We start from the raw sequence: 17,179 nt of genomic DNA, 5'->3' as shown, positions 1-17,179 counted from the left end.
TACAATTTCATTGGGATTTTTTTCTGACCATTTATTGTTTAAGGGTTTAATTTGCATTGTTTAATGTCTATATACTTTTGTTTTTCACAGTATTTTTATTATTGATTTCTAATTTGATGCTATTTTGATTAGGGGATGTATGTGCTGTACATGACTTCAGTCACTTTAAATTTATTGTGTATTGTTTTATGGTCTAGTTTATGGCCTGTCGTATGGAAGTTGTGTGAATACTGAGAAATACGTGTATCCCACCATTGTGGGGTGGAGTGTTTTATAGATTACTGTTGGGCTTGGTTTGTTCAGAGTGTCATTCAAATATTCTATTACCAGAATTCTGAATGATCTTCTGTCTAGTTGTTCTTCCATTCTTGAAAGTGGGTCCCTGAAGTTCAAACATTATTATGGAATTATCTGTTTCTCCAATCAGTTCTGTTAGTTTGTACTTCATGTATTTTGGGAGTCTGCCATTGTGTGCATATATGTTTATGATTGTTATATATGATTGATGGGTTAACCAATTTTAGCATTGTTAATTGTTTTTTATTTGTCTATAGTAATCGTGTCTCTATGTGCATATTGTCTGATCCTAGCATAGCCATTAGTTCTCTCGTTTGGTTTCTGTTTGAATGGAGCATCTTTGTCTATATTTTAGGTTTCTTTGAATCTAAAGTGGACCTTTTAAACACAGTATGTAGTCAGTTCATGGTTTTTTAATCCATTCTGTAAATCTCTTCTTTTTTTGTGAATTAAGAGCTAACTCTTTTCAGAAGTTTTAGGCTTACAGAAAAGTTGAGGAGAAAGTAAGAAAGAGTTCCTATATATCCCCTTCCCCTACACAGTTTCTCCTATTACTAACATCTTGCTTTTATTATGTTATTGATTTCTATTATTGATTTCTAGTTTAAGTCTACTGTAGCCTGAGAGCACACTTTGTGTGATTTCTATTCTTTTAAATTTGTTATGGTGTATATTATGGTCCTACACATGATCTATATTGGTATATGTTCTGTGTGAGCTTGAGAAGAATGTGTGTTCTGCTATTGCTGGTATTTTGTAAATGTCAATTAGATCCAGTTGATTGACAGTGGTGTTCAGTTTGACTGTGTCCTTAGTGACTGCCAACTGGATCTGTCCAGTTGATAATGACTTCATCTAGCTCTCCTTGCACTTCTATCAGGGCTTTATTTATTTATTTATTTTTTTGCTTCACATATTTTGACACCCCGTTAGGTGTGTACATATTAAAGATTGTTATATCTTTTTGATTTCTTTATCATTATTTTGTGCCCTTCTTAATCCCTGCTAATTTCTGTCCCTGGTCTGTCCTATGAAATCCAGTCAGTTTGTTTGAAATTAATATAGCCACTCCAGCTATCTTTTGATTAGTTTAGCCTGGTATATTTTTTGATTCATTTATCTTTAATGAAGTTGAGTCTTTATATTTGAAGTGTGTTTCTTATAGACAATTTATATTTTGGTCTTTTTTTTTTACTTTTATTTTTTATTTTTTGAAAATTTACATCTAAATTGTTTAGTATAAAGTGCAACAATGATTTCAGGAGTAGATTTCTTAGTTTCCCTTACCCATTTAGCCCATCCCCCCTCCCACACTCCCTCCAGTAACCCTCAGTTTGTTCTCCATATTTATGAGTCTCTTCTGTTTTGTCCCCCTTCCCGTTTTTGTTATTTTTGTTTCCCTTCCATTATGGTCTTGTTCTTATATCTTCTTGGGGAATCTTTCTCTTTTAATTGGTGTGTTTAGGCCATTGACATTTAAAGTGATTATTGATATAGCTACATTAATATTTAGCGTATTCATTACTGTTTTCTATTCACTGGTCTTCTTTATTTTTTTCCCTTGCACACTTTTTTTTTCTTTGCTTTTTCTGATATTGACTGGCTATTTAGTGTGAGTCTATTTTTCTCCCATTTGGCATATCAATTATTTTCTTTCCAATGTTTTTCTGGCTGCTTTATATTTTGCAAGATGCATTTAGAATTAATGTATGTCCACTTCCAAATCACACTCTACCACTTCATTGGTAGTGCAGTTACCATATGGCAGAGTATTCCCAGTTGCTCCATTCTACCTCATAACATTGTTGTCATTTATTTTACTTGTCCCAAAACTATAATTACTGAATACATTCTTGCCATTAGTATTTTGAAGAAAAGAGTATCTGTTACATCAATTAAGAATCAGAAGAATAAGAAATTTTATTTTACCTTCATTCATTCCTACTCTAACATTCTTCTCTTCATTTTCTAAAAGTTTTTATTTAAATTCCAGTTAGATAACATCAGTGTACTTTTAATTTCAGGTGTACAGTTTAGTGATTTAGCACTTGCATGCAGCACCCAGTGCTCATGAAGACAAGTTCACTCCTTAATATCCATCACATATTTAACCAGTCTCCCCCACACCACTCCTCTGGTAACTACCAGTTGTTCTCTAGTTAAGAGTCTAAGTCTTTGATTGCCTCTCTTTTTATTATTTTGTCCCTTGCTCATTTGTTTTGTTTCTTAAATTCCATATATGAATGAAATTATATGGTATTTGTCTTTTTCAGACTGACTTATTTCCCTCAGCATTTATAATCTCTAGCTCCATCCATGTCATTGAAAATGGTGAGATTTCATTTTTTTTAAATGGCTGAATAGTATTCCATGGTGTATATATACCACATCTTCTTTATCCGCACATCTACTAACAGACACTTGGGCTGATTCCATAACTTGGCTATTGTGGATAATGCTGCTATACACATAGGGGTGCAAGTATCCCTTTTAATTAGCACAAGTTGTAATTTCTCTGACACCATCTGTAACAACACCTTTCTAGATATGTCTCCCGAGTCAAGGGAAGTAAAAGTGAAAATAAACTTTTACATCAAAGTAAAAAGCTTCTGCACAGCAAAGGAACAATCAGCAAGACTAAAAGGCAATGCATGTAATGGGAGAAGATGTTTGAAAGTGACATTTCCAATTAAGGGCTGGTATCCAAAATATATAAAGAAATTGCATAACCCAACACCTACAACACAAATAATCCAACTAAAAAAGTGGGCAGAAGAAATGAAAAGATATTTCTCTAAAGAAGATTTCCAGATGGCCAAAAGATAACATGAAAAGATGCTCAACATCACTCATCACCAGGGAAATACAAATAAAAACTACAATGAAATATCACCTCACATTTGTGAGAATGGCTAAAATGAAAATCCCAAAATGGGGCACCTGGGTGGCTCAATCAGTTGAGTGTCCGACTTTGGCTCAGGTCATGATTTCACAGTTTGTGGGTTCAAGCCCACGTCAGGCTCTGTGTTGACAGCTTAGAGCCTGGACCCTGCTTTGGATTCTGTGTCTCCCTCTCGCTCTGCTCCTCCCCTGCTCATGCTCTGTCTCTCTCAAGAGTACTCTCTTGAGTAAGAGTACTCTCTCAAGAGTAAATAAACACTAAAAAATTAAAAAAGAAAAGAAAAAGAAAATTCCAAGAAATAACAAGTGTTGGCCAGGATGTAGAGAAAATGGAACCTTTATGTACTGTTGGTCAGAATGTAACTGATGCAGCCACTGTGGAAAATAGTATGGAGTTTTCTCAGAAAGTTAAAAATAGACCCACTCTACGATCCAGCAATCACACTTCTGGGTATTTACCCCCAAACTGCAAAATCACAGTTTTAAGGTATTTCTTTGGGCACCTGAGTGGTTCAGACGGTTAAGCACCTGATTTTGGCTCAAGTCATGATCTCATGGTTCATGGGTTTGAGCCCCACATCAGGTTTCATGCTGATGGTGCAGAACCCGCTTGGGATTCTCTCTCTTTCTCTCTCTCCCTCTCCCCCCGCTTGTATTCTCGCTCTCAAAATAAATAAATAAGCCTAAAAAAATTAAAGTATTTCTTATAATGGCTTGCCTAACCTGATACTTCAGTTATCAACTCAACAATAAGTATTCATTTCTCAGTTCTTTTTCTTTTGTAGTGTATGTTTTAGAAAACCATTGTTTTTGCCTATTTTGGCACATAAGTGTAAGTTCCACTACTGATTGAAGTACTTACATGACTCTCAAATAACAGTTACTTCAGAAGAATCAGACTTTTCTAATTGGTCAGCTCAGTCTTGTTGTATTTGCCTTTGAATTTGCTTAGAGTTATGTTATTTTTGCTGCTTACGAGTTTCTATCTCTCTTTATAAGCTTGGGGCATGTAGAATTCTTCACTCCTTTGGCAAGAATTATGTCTGATTCTTGTCTGAGCTATACTTCCCCAATTAGTCACATCCAGTCTGACTTCTGTCTCTAGAATATATCTCAAATATCTTCTCTGTGATAGCATTCACTAACTTTGGGTGCACATAAAGCTCTACTGAATTTTTTTTTTATTCTTGGAAACGTTTTTCAAAATAGTTTTATGGACATGATTTCTCAAAATACAGGAAGTCTGCACTGGAGTCAAAGTTTGTGATTTTTAAAAGCTTGATAATATTCTGATGTGTCTCAAGGTTGAACAGCAACCCTCCAGGAGGTTAGACTAATTATATCAAATGTGCCTGAACATGTCACATGGAGATACATTTATAGAGCTGTCATAGAAATGTCTTTTGATATGCTTGCTAAAAAACAGTTTATATAGATACAGATAGTAATATTTTTTAGATTATCTAAAAATATGCACCATCTGAATATTTTATTCATTATGATAGCTACATGTTGAAATGCTCCATTTTTAGGTGAAATATATTTAGTAAAAAAGAAAACTTTTTTACTTTAATGTTAAACTACAGTACAATAAGTTATGTCCTATGTAGTAGCTATTATTATATTTATACTATAATCAAGAGGAAATAACTAGCCTTCTGTATAGTGATTTCAGGTTGAAAATGTTGTAATTCACTGCTAAAAGTGTATCCCACCTAAGGAATAACTAGTGTTGAGATTTCAGATATTTTGGAAGGTATAATGGGACTGGTATGGGCAGCTTTATTTCAAAACCTCACAAACATTTTGTAAAAGGTATTTATTCATACAGCCCAACAGTGATATTTTCTGCTTTTTCAACTCCTTTATGACCTATGTTCCTATTCTGGGATTCAGAGTTTTTCACTGAGTTATTTCCCAAATTGTGCTATATATTATTTGCTCCTAAAAACAAGCCAGTAAAATCAGAAGGAAAGTGTTTGATAAGTGTTAAACATAGTTAACACTGTATTTTGGAGTTATCACACATTTAATCTGTTAACTTTCCTCCAAACACTCCAAAATTCCAAGAATAATATTTGGGTTTCCCAAATTTGTTTAAATATGGATTACTGTTTCTAACTGCCGTTAAGATCTACTGGAGCAGTGCCAGAAGATAGTTTGAAAAACATTGTCTTAAACATCAGCTACTAATCACATCTGTTAAACTCATCATTTAGTCCTGATACACTTTTACATGAGCCTGTGATGTAGGTTTTAACCATGGGTAATACTTTTCATTAATTTAAAAACATTTATTAGGAGCCTATTCCTTAGCTCCTATTGTGCTGACTCCTTAGGGCTACCAAGGGAGATAAAAGGAACACATTGGTTTATTTCTTTTTAAAATTTTTTTCTTTTTCTTTTTTCTTTATTATTATTATTGTTGTTGTTGTTGTTGTTATTATTATTATTATTATTTTGCGGGGAAAGAAGTAGTCGTCCTAAGTAATGTAAAGTTTCAAGTGGTCAGTACTATGAAAAAGGTCCACATAGTGACACAGAAGACCTTGTTCTTAACAGACAAGTGGTCATGCCAGGGAATCAGCCCGATTCCAAAAGAGTGTATTTCCTTGTCTCCAACAACAGCAGAATCATAGTATCCTTCCATTCAGGTCTACAAAGAAAAGTTTGTGGCAATGCAAAGAACAGAAATTAAATAGTGAATCAGTTTATTATGATTAATTAGTGATTGTAATCATTATATATTTCTGTATTAGAGGCTTGTACAATATGAGTCAGTGGATTTATTCTTGCCGTTTGAAAGGGAATAGTGGAAACACACAATGGCATCAGGATGGACACATGTATGAATACCTTACATAAAAGTACTTAGTTATTAGAAAAATAATTACATATTTACCTAAAATATAATTTAAAAGATGAGAGTTTTGTAAGGGTAGGGAGTAAAGCAGTATGAAAAATGACAGACTTATAATGAATTAATATTACTGATAAAATCAATAGAATTCCCCCTCCCACATCATCATATATCTTTCTGCTTCATCACTTCTATCTAAGAATTGATGATGTGGTAGCCAATTTATTTTCCATCCCACCGACATTATCCTCCATCTTCCCCATTTTCTTTCTTCTTAACGTCTAATATTCTGATTCCTAAGTTATTTAACTAGTTCATCTTTGAGTACCTACCAAATACACCTAATATTCTCATGCTAGGTAAATTAACCCCCAGTGAGGGCTACATGACTCTCAGCACCAGGAGGCTGCACAGAAGTCTCTCAAGATTTGAGTCCTCAACATTTCCCTTTAGAAACCTGGAAATGGTTAATTCAGTCAAATACCTCAAAAGGAAAGAATTCCATGGAGACATATAGGAAAGTAAGAGTCAAATATTATTTTTTAATTATGTTATTTATAAAGGATCAAACAGTGAATGTGTGGTTGAGAAGGTCAGGTAATATTATCCCATTTGTTCTTGATGGTAATTCCTAAAAAGAGTTGATTGACACTGTTGGTGGCAATATAAATTGGTGCAGCCACTATGGACAACAATGTTTTTAACTAAAAAGTAGAAATACTTTACAACCCAGTAGTTCCAATTATAGGTATTTACCTAAAGAAAAAAACCCCACTAATTCAAAAAGATATATGCACCCCTATCTTTAATCTGTATTGCAGCATTATTTACAATAGCTATGACATGGACGCAACACAAGTGTTTATCAATAGACAAGTCGATAAAGAAGAAGAAGTATGCATATACCAGGGGTTATTACTTAGCCATAAAAAGGAGACATCTTTCCAGTTACAACAACATAGATGGACTTAGAGGGTATTATGCTAAGTGACGTAAGTCAGGCAGAAAAAGACAAATACCACATGATTTCACTTATAAGTAGAAGCTAAAAAACAAAACTAGTGAACAAACAAGCAGCAACAAAACAAGAAATAGACTCATAAATACAGAGAATAAAATGGTAGTTGCCAGAGGGGTGCAGGTTGGGTAGGGGGGCAGACAAATTAAATGAAGGAGATTAACAGGCACAAACTTCTAGTTATAAAATAAGCAAGTCAAAATGATGAAGAGTATAGCATAGGGAACACTGTCAATAATATGGTAATAATATTCTAGGGTGACAGATGGTGACTACACTTACCATGGTGAACATTTGATAAGGTATATGTTTTTTTAAAATCGCTATGTTGTATATTTGAAACAAATACAGCATTGTATATCAATTATACTTCAATACAAATAAAAATAAAAAGAGTTGATTAGCAAACTATACCCATAAAATCATATCCATAATAGCAAGATGGTAAACTGTGGTCTTTATTACTTACGTTATATTTGTAACATTACACATAAAATGAGAGTGCTTGATGTTTTTGGCTAATAGTGAATGAGTCAGGTAATGAGCATTTATTTACTGCTCACTTTTCAGATTCCTACTCAAAGATGGACTCAGAGGATTTTATGACAGAGATTCACTGTCACACAAATTGTAGGAAAATTGGGATTAAGGTTCACATTGCAAAATGCAGGCCAATAAATTATAATACTGTGGTGAATAAACATACATGTAGATTGGATAGTTACTGAGGATGCTAATGATTTTGGAGGAGGGTAATTTGAGAGGTAGAGCAGGGCCTCTTTGGAGTCCTACATGTGTCGAGTATGAAATAGCAGTGCTTATTCTCTTCCCTGATAGCTCAATGGGAGGAGAAGTCTCCTTATTGCCCCTTTCATGTCCTTGTTCCTCAAAGTATAAATAAAAGGGTTAAGCATAGGAGTCAGCAGACTGTAGAACAGGGCCATGAGTTTGTTCTTGTCCTGGGAGTTAGTACCAGAAGGTTGCACATACATGCATATTACTGGCCCGTAGAAGAGAGAGACGACAATAACATGGGAGCCACAGGTGTTGAAGGCCTTCTTCTTTCCCATTGATGAACGAATTCTGAGCACTGTAGTTACAATGAACCCATAGGAGACAAGGATAAGAGACAAGGGGACCAGGGTAAAGAATGTACCCACAACAGAGAGCATAGTTACATTGAAAGCAGTGTCGACACAGGACATCTTGATCATCACTGGAATCTCACACAGGAAGTCATCCACCTTGTTGTTACCACAAAGTGGCAGTTGGACAGTGAGAGATGCCTGAAGCAAGGAGTTAGTCAAACCACTTATCCATGCCACAGACACTAGGAAGACACAGAGTCTCTGATGCATGATAGCTGGGTACCTCAAGGGCTTGCAGATGGCTATGTACCGATCCAAGGACATGACCACCAAGATGATGCATTCCGTGGCCCCCAGGAAGTGAAACACATAGAACTGGGCCACACAGCCTCCATAGCTGATGGACTTATCTGGGCCCCAGAGGTTCACCAGCAGCTGAGGGATGGTGGTTGTGGTAAAACACAGGTCCAGAAAGGAGAGGTTGGAAAGGAAGAAGTACATAGGGCTGTCAAGATGAGGATCCACCTTGGACACAACAATAATGGAGATGTTTCCCACTAGTGTGCAGATGTAAGCCACAAGCACCATTATGAAGAGTGGCATTTCCAACCAGGGATGGTCAGAGAAACCCAATAGGATGAAGAACTTTGGAATGCTTGCATTGCCTGGATTCATGACTGCCATTTCTCTTGTTGGTGGATTCAAGTGAAAGTGAGGACACGTATTTCAGTATGGGGTTTCCTGAGGGTCAGTTTATTCATTTGGATAGAGTGAATTATACAGGGATTTTCTTTGTGGTATAACTCCAGTGAAATTGTTATACTTGTAATCATGAAAAAGTATGAGTCTCAATGCCAAACATTATTATTTTGTAGTGTGTCTAAAAGAAAGGGCAACAACGGAATGGGAAAAGATATTTGCAAATGACATATCAGACAAAGGGCTAGTATCCAACATCTATAAAGAGCTCACCAAACTCCACACCCGAAAAACAAATAACCCAGTGAAGAAATGGGCAGAAAACATGAATAGACACTTCTCTAAAGAAGACATCCGGATGGCCAACAGGCACATGAAAAGATGTCCAGCGTCGCTCCTTATCAGGGAAATACAAATCAAAACCACACTCAGGTATCACCTCACGCCAGTCAGAGTGGCCAAAATGAACAAATCAGGAGACTATAGATGCTGGCGAGGATGTGGAGAAACGGGAACCCTCTTGCACTGTTGGTGGGAATGCAAATTGGTGCAGCCGCTCTGGAAAGCAGTGTGGAGGTTCCTCAGAAAGTTAAAAATAGACCTACCCTATGACCCAGCAATAGCACTGCTAGGAATTTATCCAAGGGATACAGGAGTACTGATGCATAGGGCCACTTGTACCCCAATGTTCATAGCAGCACTCTCAACAATAGCCAAATTATGGAAAGAGCCTAAATGTCCATCAACTGATGAATGGATAAAGAAATTGTGGTTAATATACACAATGGAATATTACGTGGCAATGAGAAAAAATGAAATATGGCCTTTTGTAGCAACGTGGATGGAACTGGAGAGTGTGATGCTAAGTGAAATAAGCCATACAGAGAAAGACAGATACCATATGGTTTCACTCTTATGTGGATCCTGAGAAACTGAACAGGAACCCATGGGGGAGGGGAAGGAAAAAAAAAAAGAGGTTAGAATGGGAGAGAGCCAAAGCATAAGAGACTGTTAAAAACTGAGAACAAACTGAGGGTTGATGGGGGGTGGGAGGGAGGAGAGGGTGGGTGATGGGTATTGAGGAGGGCACCTTTTGGGATGAGCACTGGGTGTTGTATGGAAACCAATTTGTCAATAAATTTCATTAAAAAATAATAATAATAAAAAAAATAAAAGAAAGGGCAACAAATCTGTGCATTTGCCTAAGAAATGCAATAGAGAAAATTTTATTAGAAAAATGATTAGGGAAGGGGGAAAGTCACCATTGTTCTTGGGGAAAAGAATAAAACAGAGGAGTGGTTCCCGGGAACAAGCCATGCTGATGTACCACATGGCTTCATTTCTTTCATCCATCATCTGCTGGCCCTAGACCACTCTGCCTGAATTCATGATGTGATTTAGGGAAGTTAAGGACGTTCTGAGCTCCAACAGAATCAGTCTGAATGCATAGAAACAAGATACATCACTGTTCCTTGGGCCTATGCCCCAAATCCTAAACTGACTTTTGCAGCACAAACCTTTTGTCATAACAGGAAACATGCAGCTTAAAGGAAATGGTTCCTTTCCACAGGTTCCATACTTGAAGAACAAGAGAAAAAGTAATTGATAGTACTGCTTGGTGATATGAGCCATTCAAGGCATCAGTGCTTAAAAGTACAATGTGATGTGGGTTCATGCTTGTCACACCAGAAGTTGAAATCTATCACAAATTTGGCAGTTCAATGCTTCTTTGTGGATTTACTACATTTGTTTCCATCACATGTGTGAGTGTATGTGTATATGTGTGATGTGGATTATAAAATGAATTGTATATCTTGCTATTGGCACTGGTAAGAAGTTTGAAAAAACACTTGTAGTAGAAAAGAAAAGAGGATATGAAGTCAGAGAATGTGGATCCTGTCGACTGGGATAGTTAACACATAGACCTTTTCTCTTTTTTAATTAAAAAATTAATGTTTATTTATTTTTGAGAGGGAGAGAGGATGTGCAGGGGAGGGGCAGAGAGAGGGAGAGAGAGAATCTCAAGCAGGCTCCATGGTGTTAGTGCAGAGCTCGATGTTTGGCTTGATCTCATGTACTGTGAGATCACTACCTAAGCCATGTTCAAAAATTGGATGCTTAACCAACTGGGCCACCCAGGTGCCCCAAAACATAGACATTGTATGCATTGCTTATGTACCACCTGTGTTGTGAGGATTGATTAATCCAGTATCTGTGACTATGCTTCATTAAGTATAATGCTTAATGTTGGGGTAGTTACTTTTAGGAAGTGTAGTGTCCAGTGTGATTAAGAGTCCATATCTTTTCATTAATCCTTGGTCTGGTTGCATCCAAATATTAGTAGTGTACTTACCTCACCAAAAGAGTCACAAAATTTGCATTTTGTTCCCTTTCATTCCCCAAATCACTCGTATCATGTGGCTTGAATCCAGGGTTCATGATGTTAAGATTTTTATACAAGTACACGTATATTTTAATTCATTGAAATGCCCACAAATGCAAGCAGTATCCCTATATCTTTCTTCATTAAAGGAGACATATTTTAATGTTTTATGTTACGATGTTGCATTATTAAAGGTTTTGATTTATTTACACGTATTTTAGTACAGAACTTGCATAGAGAGGACACAAAACACATGGAATTGAAAAACGATAAAATCATGAAGCTGAATAGATCACTTCCACCCATATACAATACCTACCTTACATCATTGCTGCTATTTAATGGTCGTGCTCTCTGTTCTTGCAAAATTGACTTGATCTTTTCTTTCCAAAGGAACTAAACGTTAATTAGAGATGAGGGTTGAATATTCTGTCTGTGTTCAGTGGCTTCACATTATATCCTAGGTCCCTAATACAATTTGTCCTTTTGATTTGAAAGACCCTGAGTATGTTTATATGTGGACACAAATAATATTTGTTAAGGAATAGTTCCTTCTCTTTATATAAAGCTGTGCAACATTTCCTTCATAAAGATAATGAACCTCAGTGGACATCTCTTGGCAAGAAACACTGTACAAACTCCCTAGTGGGAATACCGCTTGTTGCCATATTAACATGGAAGGATAATTTTTGCAATTTCTCTTATTGTGGAAAATGGACTCAGAACTAAAATAATTCTAGAAAACTCATCTACCTCAACAATTTCATAGAAAACTTCCTTATATATCAGTGAAAATTTGAGACAATTATTTTTGTTGTCAAGAGAGAATTTTCTTTTATTTATATTTTCTTCAGGCTATTGTTTATTTATATTCTTGCCATAATAAAAGTGGGAATGTTTCTAGTTCTATACAGAGAAAGAAGCAGTGGTCACCTTTCAATTTGATTTTTAAGAAACCAAAGGACTTTTGTCTCCATATATTTCTTCCAAAATAACCTAGCACAGCAATGACTTTTTACCTCACCTAACATGGACTATATAAAAAATAGTCCCTCATTTGGGTTAAACAATAAATCATTATGGCAAGGAAAAGTTAACATATGTTATTTTGTTTATTTATTCATTCAGTCAGTAAAAATTTGTTGAGTGCCCACTATATGTCAGTCACTTTTCTTGATGCTTCAAAATATAATAGTGGACAATGTCATAAAAATTTGCTTAAATGAAACTTTTTTGTAATAAATACTATATTTGTGCTTATTGTCAGTGTCTCAGGGGATTTGACTTCAGAATAGTTGAAACACTCATGCCAAAATTTATAATGCTGCAAACTCATGTGTAGAAAATTTAAGCTTTGCAAGATTATTTTTTTATTTTAACTAACACTGATACACAATGTTATATTAGTTTCAGGTGTACAACATAGTGAGTCACCATCTCTATACATGAATGTATGTTTGCCACAATTGTAGTCATCATCCATCACTGTAAAACGCTATTACACTATCATTGACTATATTCTCTGTGCTGTACCTTTTATTCTCATGAGTTATTCATTCCATAACTGGAAGCCTATACCTCCATCACCACTTCATCCACATTTCCATCCCCAACCTCCTCACTCTGGCAACCCTAAGTCTGTTCTCTGTATTTATGGGTCTGATGTTTGTTCATCCCTTTTTTTCAGGTTGCACACATAAGTGAGATCATATGGTAATTTGTCTTTTTCAGTCTCACTTATTTCACTTAGTATAATACCCTTTATGTCCATCCATGTTGTCACAGAGGGCAAGATATCATCTTTTTCATGACTGAATAATAAATGTATATACATACTGTATCTTCCTTGTACATTTGTCTGGACACTTAAGTTGCTTCCATACCTTGGCTATTGTATATAATGGTACAATATACATTAGGTACATGTGTCTTTTGGAATTACTGTTTTCATTGTCTTAGGTAAATACATAGGAGTGGAATTATTGGATCATATGCTATTTCTATTTTTAATAGTTTGAGGAAACTCCATACTGTTTTCCACAGTGCCTGCACCAATTTACATTCCCACCAGCAGTGGAGGAGTGTTCCTTTTCCTCTATATTCTTGGCAATGCTTATTTCTTGTCTTTCTGATTTTAGCCATTGTGACAGTTGTAAAGTGATACCTCATTTTGGTTTTGACTTGCGTTTCACTGATGATTAGTGACTTTTAGCATCTTTACATGTATCTGTTGGCCATCTGTACATCTTTCTGTAAAAAAAATGTCTATTCACACTGGCAGCCTATCCTGCATACACCAACCCCCCACACTGCTGTACTCTGGTGGGACTGCTCTTCTCATTCACACTTGCCTCAGTCCAAGTGCAGTGAGACCCTCGCCCAGAAGACCAGCACAAACCCTGCCCACATAATGTCTGCTGACCAAGAGTTCTACAGAGCCCAGACCTGGTGGAGGTGTGACAGATTTAATTTCATAGTCAGACCAGAGCTCACTCGTTAAAACTCACCACATTCAGGCCAGGGAGCAGAAACTTTCCTCTGCAGGCAGAGAGCCTCTGCAGATGACTAACCTGAATGACAGAGCATCCAGAACGAAAAAGCAGACTGTATGCAGCATATACTGGAGACATGTCCGAAAGCCCCAGGCTCTGGACATTATACAGCCTCTTCTTCATAGGGCCATTACTCTCAGGAACAGAAAATATAACAGGCTTTACTAACACAGAAAAAGACAAAGATCTAGGAAAAATGCCACAACAGGGTGTGTGATCCCAAGTGAAAGAACAAGATAATGTCATGGCCAGAGATCCTAGTGAAAAGATATAATATTCCTGATGGAAAATTTATGACAATTATCATAAGGATACTCACTGGGATCGAGAAAGGAATGGAAGACTACAGGGAGTCCTTTACTGCAGAGATAAAAAAAACCAAGCAGTCAGAAATGAAAACTTCAATAACTGAGATTTCAAACAGAAGTGATGCAACCAACACAGGATTGAAGAAGCAGTGGAATAAATAAGTGACCTAGAAGACAAAATAATGGAAAATAAAGAAGCTGAAGAAAAGAAAGAATAATTATGCAACTTGACAATAGACTTAGTAATAACATTTGTATTACAGGAGTCCCAGAGGAAGAAAAGAGAGAAAAAGAGACAGAGAAATTTATTTAAGGAAATAATAGTTAAAAACTTCGCTAATCTGGGGAAGGAAACACACATCCAAATCCAGGAAGCACAGAGAACTCCAATAAAAAAACAACATAAAAAGGCTAACATTAATACATATTGTAATTAAATTTGTAAAATACAGCAATAAAGACAAAGTCCTAAAAGTAACACGACAAATGAAGTCCCTAACTTAAAAGGGAAAACCCATAAGGCTGGCTGCAGATCTCTCCACAGAAACTTGGCTAGGGAGAAAGAATTGGAATGATATACTAAACATGCTGAATGGGGGAAAGTCTGCAACCAGGAATACTGTATCTGGTAAATCTATCATTCAGAAAAGGAGAGAAAAAGGCTTTCCCATAATAAACAAAACCTGAAGGAGCTCATGACCACTGAATAAGGCTGAAAGAAATATTAAAGAGCACACTTTCAGTGAGAAGACCAAAAGTGATAAAGACAAGAAAGGAATAGAGAAAGTCTCCAGAAACAATGAAAAAACAGGTAACAAAATGGCACTTAATATCTACAAATAATGACTCTGACTATAAATGGACTAAATATTCCAATCAAAATACATTCGGTGTCAGAATGGATAAAAAACAAACAATGAAACCCTCCAATGGTGCCAACAAGAAGCTCATTTTAGACCTAAAGACCCCTGCAGATTGAAAGTGAGATGATGGAGAAACATTTATCATGCAGATGGAAGGCAAAAGATAGCAAGGGTAGCATTCTCTATATCAGACAAACTAGATTTTTAAACCAAAGAATGTAACAGTGAAGAGGGGCACTATATCATTAATAAAAGAGACTATCCAACAGTAAGATCTAATAATTGTAAATATTTATGTCTCCAACATGGAAGGACACACATATATAACAGAATTAATAATAAACATGAAGGAACTCATTGATAATGGTACAATAAGAGTAGGAGACTTGAACACCCCCACTTATAAAAATAAACAGATCATCTAAGCTGAAAAATCAACAAGGAAACAATTGCTTTGAGTGACACACTGGACCAGATGGAGATGATAGATATATTCAGAACATTTCATCCTAGGGCACCTGGGTGGCTCAGTCAGTTGAGTGTCCAACTTCAGCTCAGGTCATGATTGTGTGATTCATGAGTTTGAGCCCCACATCAGGATCACTGCTGTCAGTCTGTCAGCACACAGCCTGCTTTGGATCATCTGTGGCACTCTCTTTCCCCCTCCCTCACTTGTGCTCTCCCAAAAAGAGTAAATATTATTATATTTTTTAAAAGAACATTTCATCCTAAAGCAGGAGAATACACATCCTCATTCAGTGCACCTGGAGCATTTTCCAGAATAGATCAAATATTGGGTCACATATCAGCCCTCAACAAGTAAAAGAAGATCGAGATCATACCATGCACCTTGTCCAGCCACACAAAAAAAATGAGAGACCACAAATACATGGAGTTTTAAACAACATGCTACCTAACAATGAATGGATCAACCAGGAAATCAAAGAGGAAATAAAAATGCATGGGAAACAAATGAAAATCAAAACACGATGGTCCAAAACCAATGGGATACATCAAAAGTAGTCTAAGAGGGAAGTAGATAGCAATATATGCCTACATTAAGAAGCAAGAGAAACTCTCATAATCAACCTAAACTTGCACCTAAAGTACCTAGAAAATAACAACAAACAAAGGATAAAGCCAGCAGAAGAAGGGAAATATTGAACATTAGAGCAAAAATAAATGATATAGAAAAAAATAGATCAATAAAACCAGGAACTGGTTCTTTAAAAAATTTAATAAAATTTAAGAAACCCTAGCCAGACTTATAAAAAAGAAGACAGAAAGGAATCAAATAAATAAAATCACAAACAGGAGAAGAGAAATAACAATCAACACCACAGAAAAACAATTTTGAGAGAATATTATGAAAAATTTTACACCAATAATTTGGACAACCTGGAAGAAATGGATACATTTTAAAAAATATATACACTACCAAAACTGAAACAAGAAAAATATAAAACTCAAACAGACCCATAACCAGAAAAAGAACTGAATCAGTAATCAAAAATATCCCAACACACAAAAGTCCAGGACCAGATGGCTTCACAGGCAAATTCTATAAAACATTTAAAGAAAAGTTAATACCTATACTTCTCTAACTATCCCCAAAAAGGAAAATGGAAGGAACACTACCAAATTCATTCATTTGAGCCCAGCATTACCTTGATTCCAAAACCAAAGACCCGCTAAAAAATACAACTACAGGCAAGTGTCACTGATGAACACTGATGCAAAAATTCTCATTAAAATACTAGCAAACTGAATCCAACAGTAAATTAAAGGAATAATTCACCATGATCAAGTTGGATTTATTCCTTGGTGGCAAAGGTGGTTCAATATTCGACAATCAATCAATGTGATGTACCACATTAATAAAAGAAGTTATAAGAACCATATGATCCTCTCAGTATATGCATAATTTGACAAAGTACGATATCCACTCATGAAAAAAAGTCACCAACAAAGTAGGGTTGGAGGGAACATACCTCCACATATACCAATAATGAAGCAGCAGAAAGGAATGAAGGAATCCAGCCCATTTACAATTATACCAAAAACCATATGACACATATGAATAAACCTAACCAAAGAGGGAAAAGAATTATACTTTGAAAACTATAAAACATTGATGAAAGAAATTGAAGAGGACACAAAGAAATGGAAAAATATTCCATGCTCATGGATTGGAAGAACAAGCATTGTTA

The 17,179-nt window shown here is 35.9% G+C and overlaps 1 protein-coding gene across 1 annotated transcript; it reads right to left on the bottom strand.

The window, feature by feature from the left end:
- Nucleotides 1-7,893: 7,893 nt before the first annotated feature.
- Nucleotides 7,894-9,045, bottom strand: LOC122490575 (olfactory receptor 2B11-like). The gene has a single exon (XM_043593223.1). It carries the CDS (start codon nt 8,846-8,848, stop codon nt 7,895-7,897), a length of 954 nt encoding a protein of 317 aa, XP_043449158.1. The 5' UTR covers nt 8,849-9,045; the 3' UTR covers nt 7,894.
- Between the last annotated feature and the right edge of the window lie 8,134 nt (nt 9,046-17,179).

This window comes from Prionailurus bengalensis, chromosome B2 (genome assembly GCF_016509475.1).
Source record: "Prionailurus bengalensis isolate Pbe53 chromosome B2, Fcat_Pben_1.1_paternal_pri, whole genome shotgun sequence".
Taxonomy (NCBI): Eukaryota; Metazoa; Chordata; class Mammalia; order Carnivora; family Felidae; genus Prionailurus; species Prionailurus bengalensis.
The sequence above is the reverse complement of the archived record's forward strand: the minus strand, read 5'-3'. Positions and strand labels throughout refer to the sequence as shown.